Source organism: Lolium rigidum, chromosome 7 (assembly GCF_022539505.1).
Source record: "Lolium rigidum isolate FL_2022 chromosome 7, APGP_CSIRO_Lrig_0.1, whole genome shotgun sequence".
Lineage (NCBI taxonomy): Eukaryota > Viridiplantae > Streptophyta > Magnoliopsida > Poales > Poaceae > Lolium > Lolium rigidum.
The window spans coordinates 183,767,361-183,778,994 of record NC_061514.1 but is presented as its reverse complement, the minus strand read 5'-3'; the positions used below and the strand labels follow the sequence as shown (position 1 = coordinate 183,778,994).

The following is an 11,634-nucleotide window of genomic DNA, read 5'->3' as shown; positions in this document are numbered from 1 at the left end:
CACGCTCGTCGACGAGACCGTGGTAGCTACCTCCGCGGGGTCGCGGGGTCTCCGGGGTGGTTGGTGGAGCGGCGGAAGCTCTGACAACCATGCGAGAGGGTGGCGGCGCCTGCGATCTAGCAACGACGGTCGGCTGGGTCGATTCGAGACTCATCGTGGAGAAATCGGAGGACGGTGACACATAGGAAGGTGAGGGCACACAGATCGGCGGCGGCGGTTGGGAGAAGCTGAAATTTCCCTAGCGCGCAAACTAGAGATTGTGTTCGGGCTGCATTCGGTTCGCTCCGTCGGCCCCTACAAATACATGCCGAGTATGAGTTTCGATCTCGGCCCGATTTTTTTTCCCAGTTTCGGCTCGTTTACAGTTACTGATCGGTGCCATTTTTCAGCCCGAACCTGTAAACTGTCGGTTATTTTTCGGTTTTAAGCCTTTTACGGGCTCTGGCTCTTATGTGCTTTTTTCTCAACAAATCCCTACAAGTCCCTCCCAATGCTGAACCACCAATTTGGGCCGCAAACAAAAGCCCAAACTGGGCCCGAACCACCAATGCTGAACCCGAACCCCCTTGGCCTTGGCGGCAACAATCCCTACAAGTCCCCCAGAATTGGCGCTGCCTCTCCCCCGAAACTTTCCCCATTTCCCACCCTTGCCTGCCCTCCTCCCGCCCCATCCCTCCACCTCCGCCCGCAGCTTCCGGCGCCGACACCACGCCCGCCGCCGCCCATGGACTCCTCCTCGGACAACATCGCGGCGCCGGGAGACGAGCGCCAGGATCCGCCGCCCCCGAACCCTAGCGAGGAGGAGGCGGGCGGCGAGGAGGAGGCGGGAGAGGAGAAAACCCTAGAGCGGGCGGAGGAGCTGTTCGACAAGGGTTCCAAAGCCATCGAGGAGGGGGACTTCGTCGACGCCGTCGACTGCCTCAGCCGCGCCCTCGAGATCAGGTTAGGGTTCCTCCCGCCCACCCGCTGCCCCTACCCTACCCCGGCCGAAACTTCCGTACGGACGTTTCGGGTTGTTAATTTCCATTTAGTTCGCCCCTCATCTAACTTGGCTGATCTGTAGAACCTTTGATTTATGTACTTTGGTCGGCGGGTTTAGCAGGGTTTAAGAGGATCTGCAGCAAGGTGGTTACCAGCTGTGTTGTTTGCGCTTGTTGTGTCCAGTGTGGGGCGCAGTTGAGTGTGGTAGGATGTGAGGGATGATTAGCCGGTCCAATAGCCTACTGTTATTTTGTAGCAATACTAGGGATTTTGGGCATTTTTTTGTTATAATTTGCCATGTGTAAGCATCAAAATGAAGTCCAACAATGTGCCTCTCCAGTACTGACCAGTGTTTCTAATGTGTCATGTGTTGTGTGAGCATAAGTGCAGTGACCTCGGGATGTTTGTAGTATGAGGCTAATGTGTATATTGCCTCTCCACTACTCACTAGGGCTTGTGACTAGCGCTTGTAGCCACAGCTGTAAAGGCAATCAACATCAACATCACACATAGCTAGCACCTCGTGACAAGATACACCTACTGAAAACTGATTAGACATGTTCTGTAGATTCAGTTTGTATGTACTAACAGTATTCTGTGTGACTTGGAGAGCTGATGCTGCCGGCTTGTCCTGTTGGTTTGTTTTGGTTTGGCCTGAGGCCCTTAACTGATGGCCGTTGGTGCTTGATGTGTGTACTAGGATGAACATAAAATCAAAGCATAAAAATTGTGTGAGTCATCATAGGTCCTATTTGAGAAATGTGTATACGTCTCTCTGTACTGGCTATTTACGGTATTTCACTGCTATGTAGTTTATTTGTTTATGCTACCTCCCCCAGTCCCAATTTAGGTGGCGCACACTTTTTCGAGATTTTAGTTTGACCACTAATCTAACTAACAAAACATGAATTATATGCCACGAGAGTTATATCACCGAGTTCGTATTTGAACAAAGTTTCTGATGGTAAATTTTTTTATTACCAATGACGCATGTATTATTGATCAAATTTATGGTTAAAGTTAGAGCACGCAAAACTAAGGCACCACCTCCATTGGGACGGAGGGAGTACTTCAGAAGTGTACTTCATAGTCTGCGCAAGTGCCAGTCAGTTGTTATAAAAATGAACCGATAGGGAGCATAGTTGCCATTTTGTGCAAGATTAGTCTATTTTGTCTAAGATTTCATCACCTTTCTTATTCTTATGCTATAAGTTATAATCTTAATACCTTGGCAACGTTACACTGAAAAATATACACCTTCGTTGTCACCAGGGTTGAACTACATGGAGAACTTGCTCCAGAGTGTGCTAGCACGTATTACAAATATGGATGTGCCTTGTTATACAAATCTCAGGAGGAGACTGATCCTTTGGGTAATGTTCCCAAGAATGCACCAGATGAAGAATCAGTGAAGAGCACAGCCAATAAAGATAATGGGAACTCAAAGGCATCCAGCAGCAACGTCAAGGATGCTCCATCTCCGGACAAAGGTGGTCTTGAAGAAGGTATGTTCTTATCCCTTTGCCCCGTAGATTCTTATACAGTTATGCACCTGAAGATAGACAGTTATACAGTTATGTTTCTCAGTTATGCAAGCTGAATGGTATACACGATAAATTGCTAATTAGTATCTTTTAAATAGTTACGTAACGGAAGACGGACAGTTATACAGTTATGTTACTCTGTTTATGCCTGATGAAGGGTATACAATAAACTGCTAATTAGTATTGTGCTCCTGCCTTGCAAAATGATGGGTCTTATTTTGAGCCAGGAAGTTATTTAAAAATTGAAATTGTTTCTTGACTTCTCAAATTCAAGTCATCATTCTACAGGAGACCACTGCATCAAAGTATTTTTTTGTTAACCTTTCTATGGTAAAAAAAAACAAGTTTGTGTTATAGATAGCAGATGATATTGGGGACAGTAGAAATTTGTGCTTTGATTTCTTATACAAAAGCTTGTTGATTAATTACATGTCGAGTGGTTGGCGCCTGCTGTTAGATGTCAGCTATTTTCCTTCTAGGTTTATACATTTATTTCTGCGGCTGTTACTCGTACACATGGAATGACAATCCAAATTAAACTGATATGGATCCGTGAACACTATCTTCATTTGATTGTGTTGCATTAGCTGTTTACTAGTGTACTTGCATGGCCTTGGTTTTACAACATGCATATTTCCCTATTTTTGTGATTGTGTATTACATAAGTTTTGTAATAATAATTGCCATCTCATATTCCATCAGGCTTCTAATCCCCATGAATATTTTTATCAATGAGATCACATTGTACCGATCAGTTTCAATCATTACTTAGTTATATGCATCTTGCTGCTCACTTTTGCTGTTTCCCTTTTAGGAGTACTCTGCTAGAATAATTTATGGTAATGTTATCTGTGTTTTTCTTCCTGTCATGATAAACACTGACATAGTCATTGATTAGGCCAAAACTCAAATGAGAAAGATCAGGAGGATGTGGATGGTGACAGTGACAAGGATGGTGATGAGATGGGAGGAGATGAAGATGATTCTGATTTGGATCTAGCATGGAAAATGTTGGATATTGCAAGGGCAATAGTGGAGAAGAACCCAGACAACACAATGGAGAAAGTAAAAATCTTGTCTGCTCTAGCTGAAGTTTCCATGGAAAGAGGTATTCTCTGTCATCTTAGTTACTCCTGCCATAAACTTGTATTCAGTCCTGATACTCTTGGCCCTACATTTGTTTGCAGAGGACATAGAAAACTCACTTGGTGACTACTTCAAAGCTTTGGCCATCTTGGATCATTTGGTTGAGCCTGATCATCGTCGAATTGTTGAACTGTATCCTACTTGTGGTAATAGTAATGTCAATGTCTGCCATACAGTAGTATGAAGTAGCATTATTTCCAACCTAAGTGATGCATTGCTTGCCTCCTGGGGTGGTATCTCTGGGGTTTTAGTGGTTCTTTTTTGTAAGTTGAAAATTTATGTGGCCGAAGTTATCCTGTTAATTTTATCAAGCCATGAGTGGTATAGGTAATTTTACTTAATTCAAATCTTTTCACGGGTACTATTAGTTATTATTGTATGCCCATGCCTAGTGTAAGTGTGGCTATGAACCTTGACCACAGGAAAATGTCATATAATGCTGGTATCTTGTAGACTGTTTGTTGTTCTTTCTTTGCTAGTTTCCTTAATTCAGTCCTAGAAACTTCCGCATCTGTTTGGTCTATGAGTTGGCGTCTAAGATTGGAGAGGCGATCCCATACTGTGCAAAAGCCATTTCATTATGCAAGTCACGTTTACAGAACCTGAAAAATGCAAAGGAAAGTTTGTTGGCTGATGGAGGTGACAGTGCATCTGCTGATGGAGGCTCAAAGAAATCGTCTGTAGAAGATGAGATGGAGGTTATTACTGGCATATTGCCTGACCTTGAGAAGAAGGTAAATAAATTAGATTTAATTCATGTTATCAACTCCATTATGATCTTCAACCTGTTGATGTGTGAGTGCAAGATAAATTTTTTCTTGATTACAATGAGCAATGAGATCTCTGGACTGTTTGATTCAGCTTGAAGACCTGGAGCAAGCAATGGCAACCCCAAGCTCTCAGATAGAGGAGATTATGAAAAGCATTGCTGCGAAGGCTGGTGGTATGCAGAATGCTGGCAGTGCTGTACCAAGAGCTGCATCTTTGACTTCTTCGCAAATGGCTGGAGTAAACAATGGCTTTGATTCCCCAACTATGTCTACGGCAGCAACATCTGGAAGCACTGGAAGCACTGTTACGGACCTTGGGGTTGTAGGAAGAGGTGTCAAGCGAGCTAATATCAAGCCTATTTCTGCTGAACCTTGTCCAAAGAGACTTGCAGCAGATGCTTCACCATCTGTGAAAGGTGACAGCAGCATCAACTCAGAGGCGCACCCTGCAGCGCAAGATGGCGAGGGTTCCGTGTCAAAGTAGAGTTCACTTTCGTTTGCCCCACCTCGTGTTAGTAACTTAATGCAAACTTGTCAGAGCCGTTAAAATGTTAAGGAATTGCAGGAACCGTCAACTCTTTCAGAGCTCTGTCTTGCAGTAGCTTGAACTGGTGATAAGTTTATCAAGCGTGACAGTTGTTGGTGGCTGATGCGTGTAATGAGATTTGTGCTTTTCCAAATGCGTGTTCCTTTGATTGCAGCTGGTTTTTTTAGTTACCCTGCAACTCTTTTGATTGCATCTGTTTTTTTAGTTACCCTTCATTACAAATGATTGCTGGCTGTCATCATCCCTTGTGTTGCAGCTTTTTTTTTTTTTTTTTTTTTTGAGCAGACCTTGTGTTGCAGCTGAGCTGTGCTGTGGAATGAGTTTATGAGCCTCATAAGTTTACACTTGACATGCCACCCTGGGCCCTGGGGGTGTTGAGCCATAACTAGAGCTCAATTGGGTGTGGCTACAAACTGCAAACTATGCTGATTCTGATATAAAGCAGGCTGGATGGCAGCGCGGGCTCATTGAGCTCGAGAAGTTGATCCGTACTCACCCAAAGTGGTTGGCTTTACAGAGGGATTAGGCTTCATTTTTCTGAGGGCAAATGTTGGAATTGAGCCCAAATCTGGCCGAGTCAGGATTTAGGAAAGTGCCCATTAGACCTTGTTTGGTACTAGAGTGTTTGTACGGAGTTTAGCCCCTCTAGTCCTTAATTTGTACAGCTTCTAATCTACAGTATGTGTCTGTTCTGTTCTGTTGTGATTTGTGAATAATGTGGTAAAACTGTAGTAATAATAAATAACTAATAGGAGTACTCCTAATTCCTCTGGCGACATTTATTCCGTAAATATTTTTTTTTTAGCTAACGTGAAAGTGTGGTCAAGCTGGCCAGCGAGTTCATGAATTTGGAAGATTCGCCTATCTAATATGGAAAACAACTTCAGTCGACCGATCAATTTAAAGGATCGACTAATATTAAATAACAAATTTAGTCGACCTATCAATTTAAAAAATCAACTAGCCACTCGCCCGACGGCCCGAGCGCATCAAAGCGGCTCCCTCGTCTTATTAACATTTTTAACTCTTAAAAGTGTTTTTAGCTCCCGAGCTTTAGTGATCTCGCCATGGGCCATGGCCAACTCTTCATTTCTTGCCGATGCTTTCGTTTTCCACGTCTCTTTTATGAAGGCTTCTTGTATCCTCCCGCTCCTTCTTTGCTCCAGCTCCTCCAAGTCTCCAACCTAGAAAACCGATGGAGCTCGTGGTCATGGCCACACGCCACACGCCCAATTCTTCCAATCCAACCAATCCATCTCCGAGCGGATTGTCCCAGCAAACTGTGTATGCCGAGGCGCAAGAGTAGGTCCCGTAGCCAGTGAGCTTCCAAAGGATAGAATTCAGCATATCTTCACTAAGATGGACTTGCGAGGTAAATTCCCAAATCTTCGTGAACTCTTGTACATGTTGCACGGTGAGGCCGGCGGTGGCATCAATTTGAGAGATCCAAGCTTCATCACAGAGGGCTTTGCGGACGGACTAAGACTTCCGCTTGGAGATGGTGTAGATCAATGGTGCGATGGCCTTTAGGTTAAGAGCATCTCTAGCTGCTTCTTCCAAAGCGTTCCCCAAACAGTGCCGGATCAAGTGTTTGGGGGGCGTGTTTTGTTCATGCCGCGTTTGGGGGACGCGCATCCCCAAACAAAATTTCAGAAATTTAAAACTTGAGAGAATTCATTCAAACTTGCTATATATTACATAAATTCGAACGAAATTCGATTAAATTTAAACTAAACCCTAATCTAGAAGTACTTGCGGCGGCCAGAGGCGTCGTAGTACTGGTGAAAGTTGTACATGTCATTGATGACGGCCTCGTGCTTGACGCACTCGTCGGGCTCGTCGACAGGCTCGTCCTTCACCAGGCCGCTTGGTCCAGCCTCGCCGTCGTCAGTGAGGTTCACGAGCGGCTTGCCGGTGTCGCGGATGGACATGGCGATCAAAGGTAGGCGACGGGGTTTTAGGCTCCCGACCCGCTGACGCGTTGGAGCCGCGTCTCATCGCCTCGCTTTTCGTTGGTCCGGCGTGCCCGGAGCGTCCCCTGTGTAGCGGGGACGGGCTCAGGGCGCCGGACACCGTATTATACCGCGTCGGACAAAATGAGGCTTTAGGACACGCCCGACACGCCCTAAATCCCGTTGGGGAACGCTTTGTTGGACGCGGCTGGAGATGCTCTAAGGTCATCCATCCAAGGAGCATCCTAAAAGTAATCCCTTTTACCATCGCCAATAGTGACCTTAGCTTAAGTTGAAGCTTGAACCAGATGTAAGTGAACTTTGGCCACCAGGTGTACATTAATTTTTTCGGACATATCTGCACTTGCAACTGGTCTTTTTTGAGTTAGTAAATATTTTTTATAATATATGAATTAATTGGTTCTTTAGACACTGATGTAATTTTCAATAAAGTCAAACAAAGTTTAAGTAGTTTGACCTAGCACGGCCATATAACTACAATTATTTTTGTCGGGGGATAAACCCCGGTAGGCTAACCTGGGCTATGTTTAGCCGGCATAAGAGGTTTATATCGGATAATTAAGATTATGCCGAAGTACGGCATAATGATCTTAGGAATGTCGGGTAACCCAAAGTTCACCCATCCGGAATAACAATGAGAGATAGAAGTTTCCGACATAAGGGAACCAAGAAGGAAATCCGGCATAAGTAATCCAGGATACAAGTCAACCCAAACCGGGATGGCAAGGGTATGCCGGTACGGTGATCCGGTCCGGTCGTCCGGTACGAGACCAAGATGATGTACGCGGGATCAACTTTATACGAAGCTCTGAAGCCAAAGCAAGATGCTGACGATTAAACAGCGGTAGGCCGACCAAGAGATGTCACCAGACAAGATCCCCAGAGGGAAACGTCACAGCCTAAGCCAAAGAAGCTTTATAAAGTAGGCTTAGGTAGGCTTAGATTCCCTTAGGGTTCCTTCCCTTGTAAGCAACCTCTCCCCTATATAAGGAGAGGGGCATTCCCCTTGTGCGGGGAGAGCTCGATTGGCTAGTCTATATCGTACACTTCATCTTCTACCTCCTGTTCTTCTACCTCTCGTCATTGGCTAAGTTCAAACCTTGTATCTCCCTGTTGAGATCATATACATACAATATGCAGGAGTAGGGGTGTTACCTCCTCACGAGGGCCCTGAACCTGGGTAGATCGCCTTGTTCGCGTGGGTTCGTGTGTTTCTCTCCTTAACCCTCCCCTCCTCCGGTCCCCTCGGTACACATCGGCCCCAAGTTAAGCCTAACCATGACATCTGTTTGTCCACCACGGCGACAGTTGGCGCCCACCATGGGGCCGGGAGTTGTGCCAGCAGGGGTTCGTATCCGGACGGGGTTCGTCACCGCCTCCGGCGAGTGTGTGGTTTCTGGCCTCATCCAGAGACTCGGCTCGCTGGACTTCGTCAGCGACAATGTTGGCAGCTTCGCCAACAACACCAAGTTCCCCAAGAATGGCGGCGTCATGCTCTTCGGCTCGCACCGTATCTACCTCGGCACTGTGTCGGAGCGCCGGTACCCATCAGTGGTGTTGGTGGCGCCGGATCCACCAAGGCCTGCAGCTGCTCGCGGGTTACGTACTGAGCACACCGCTGGAAGCGTCGGGGTGATGATGGCCGGCGCAGTGGATGCCGGCAAAGGATCAGCCGACAAGAACAACGCCCCCACCAAGTCCGCGCGCCCGACAAAGCCCGCGCTCGAGCGGGATGAGAACATCGCCGGCACCTCCAACGTGCCGCCGGTGGCAACTCCTCTTCAAGCCGCCGTGAACGTGCTGTCAACGCCCATCGCGCCCAATGCCGATGCGGCGGCAACTCAAGCTGAACTGGAGGCGCAGCGCCAGGCACTTCTTCACGGAGCAGCCGATGTTGCCCGCGCTCAGCAGGAGCTCAACATAACCCTACGCGAGTACAATGCAAGATATGGCTTTACTTCAGTTAGCGCAGATCCTTCTCGAGTAGCTGCTACCCGACTTAGAGGTCGTAACCTAGATAAGGACTTGCACCGGGAAGTTCATTCCGACAAATCTATGTCGGTGTCACTTTCACCAACAGAGAAGCCAAAGTACAATACTTCGGATAAAACTCTTAGGGCTCCTAGAGCCGTAGTAGAGGCATGTTAATCTCTGTCGGGTGATGCTCTGGCAAAACAACAGGCCCGAGTTAAAGAATTGCTTGATAGTGCTACTAAGCAAAATGCAGAGGTTGCCCGGAGCAAGCAAGGTGTCGGCGCATCTCAAGTCGTTCATTCGGCTAGAAATGCCGGAAGCAAGTCGCATGGGCGGGCCTCGTCCCCTCATCCTGACAGAATAAGAGAAAAAGTTGTAAACACCCAGCAGATGACGGTGTATGATCCGGTTCTAGCCGAAAAACAAAAATGCGGGCTGAACAAACCCGGCGGAAGAAGCCAAGGGGCAGGCCACGGCTATGCCGGAAATGGTTATGCCGGAAACGCTTATGCCGGAAACGGTGAAACTGGGCAAAACTATCACCCAGCAAGAGCGGTGAATGCCGTTGCAGATGTGCCACTACCGAGATACCCAAGAGCCGATGGTGCGGCACCAAGCCGGTATGATGAGGAACATTTCAGGTTGGAGAGAGTTGGTTATCACAGAAACCCTCTGGGAGACCGTGTGGGAGAAAGATGTCTGCCGGAACAAGATGCGCGACATAGACTGGATAGAGTATACTTGTCTGAGATGATCGAAGCTGAAGGTCCTCCGGGCCCGCCGTGTTTCGGCCCCTGGATCATGAGGGAGGAGCCTCCGGTGCGTAACTTTCAGTTGCCCCGGGATATGAAGACCTATGACGGCAACACTAAGCCAGAAGATTGGCTTCCAGATTATATCACAGCGGTATATGTCGCTGGAGGAGGTGGAATAGTTGTTGGAGGAGAAAACCGTCGTTGGGCGGTAAGATTCATGCCGTCGGTATTGGTTGGACCGGCACACATTTGGCTAAACAATGTGCCAGGAGGAAGCATAAACGGGTGGCTTCACTTCGAAGAGGCCTTTGTTAGTAACTTCAGCAGCACCTATAGAAGGCCAAACCGTCCGCAGCAGCTCACCATGTGCCAGCAGCGCGAGAACAAAACCGGCCGGGAATACCTAACCCGGTGGAGTTCAACAAGAAACTCATGTGAAGGTGTGATAGAATCTCAGGCCATCAGTTGGTTTTGTAATGGATGCCGGAGAGGCTCACCACTGTGGCAAAGGCTACAGAGAAACATGCCAACCACTTTGGCCGAGATGATCAAGGTGGCAGACAGCTATGCATTGGGAGATCCGATGCAGCCGACAATCACGGCTGATCCACTGCCGAGATACCCGCCGCGCCAGGACTACCGGAACAACAACAACCACAAGAGAGGGGAAGATTTTCTAGATAGAAGGTACGGGATGCAGCAAGTGGCAGCGGTACAGGATAACTCGGAAGCCGGTGGAAGCCAAAGGCAAAAGACCAGAGGTCAGCCGTGGGGCAGCCAGAAGAAGCAATGGGGAGAGAAGAAACCTTGGCATGATCAGCCCAAGTACACCATGGAATCTGCAATGGATCAACCATGTCGGTGGCATACGCCTAACCCAGGCAAGCCGGCAAATCACACAACAAGGGACTGCTCCTGGACCCGGAGATTTATGAAAGAAGGCTCAGATGCACTCCCACCGCTACCTCCGCTCACTGGAGCAAATGCGCAACCGGTTCAAGCTCAGCCAAACCGGCCGCAACAGCAGGAAGGATTTCATCAGGTGGCTCAAGGGAACAACAACAATGCCGCGCCTCAGGCACCTCAAGGCCGGAATGTGTACCATGATCTGGACATGTGCTGCGTCGTCTTCGTCACTGAGCTGATGGATTGGCAAAGTGTGCATCGTCGCTCCATGGAAGTGAATGCCGTCATACCAGCAGTGCATAGATACATGCAGTGGTCGGAACAAGAGATCACTTGGTCCCTGAAAGATCATCCGAAGGTGATGCCTAACCCGGGTGGATACGCTCTGGTGCTGGATCCCATGATGCATGGGCCATCAGCGCGCGTCCGGTTCAACAAAGTGCTGGTGGACAACGACATCAGCATCAACATCATGTACCGGCATACCATGCACACGCTTGGCATAACTGAAAACATGCTGGAGCCAAGTCGCACGACATTCCACGGTATAGTTCCGGGATTGTCCTGCTCCCCGATGGGCAAAGTCTGGGTTGATGTACTGTTTAGTGGCTGAGATAAATGCTGGGTGGCGAACATTCTATTCGAAGTAGTTGATCTGGACAGCCCTTACCATGCCCTGCTAGGAAGGCCGGCATTGGCGAAGTTCATGGCCTCTACCCATACGGCTTACCTGAAGATGAAGATACCGGCACCCCACGGCCCAATAACTGTGGTGGGCAACTACAAGGTCTCGCTGGACACTGCTTCAGTCGGATCTAACTTGGCCGAGTCACTGGTCATAGCGGAAGAGAAGAGGAGGATCCAGACTGCTGTCGCGCTGGCACAATCATCCCAGCTAAACTTAGCGGCACTGAGCAGCCCGCTCGTCGGAACGGCATTCAAACCATCAAAGGAGACGAAGGACATTGTGCTGGACCCGGCATACCCATAGCCCACCGTTTGCATCGGTGCCGGGCTGAGTGAAGCATATGAAAGCGC

The 11,634-nt window shown here is 48.1% G+C and overlaps 1 protein-coding gene across 1 annotated transcript; it reads left to right on the top strand.

The window, feature by feature from the left end:
• The first annotated feature begins 724 nt into the window (after window positions 1-724).
• On the top strand, window positions 725-5,121 carry LOC124676703 (protein NASP homolog 1-like). Its single transcript, XM_047212744.1, has 6 exons — window positions 725-942; window positions 2,254-2,486; window positions 3,424-3,633; window positions 3,713-3,803; window positions 4,171-4,405; window positions 4,533-5,121. Exons 1-6 carry the CDS (start codon window positions 725-727, stop codon window positions 4,923-4,925), a joined length of 1,380 nt encoding a protein of 459 aa, XP_047068700.1. The 3' UTR covers window positions 4,926-5,121.
• The last annotated feature ends 6,513 nt before the right edge of the window (window positions 5,122-11,634 follow it).

Excerpts from the sequence above, each read along its gene's own strand:
- LOC124676703 (XM_047212744.1), top strand. The coding sequence starts at position 725 with ATGGACTCCTCCTCGGACAACATCGCGGCGCCGGGAGACGAGCGCCAG. Across the intron at positions 3,634-3,712 it reads TGAAGTTTCCATGGAAAGAG|AGGACATAGAAAACTCACTT; the intron begins GTATTCTCTGTC and ends ATTTGTTTGCAG. Across the intron at positions 4,406-4,532 it reads TGCCTGACCTTGAGAAGAAG|CTTGAAGACCTGGAGCAAGC; the intron begins GTAAATAAATTA and ends TGTTTGATTCAG.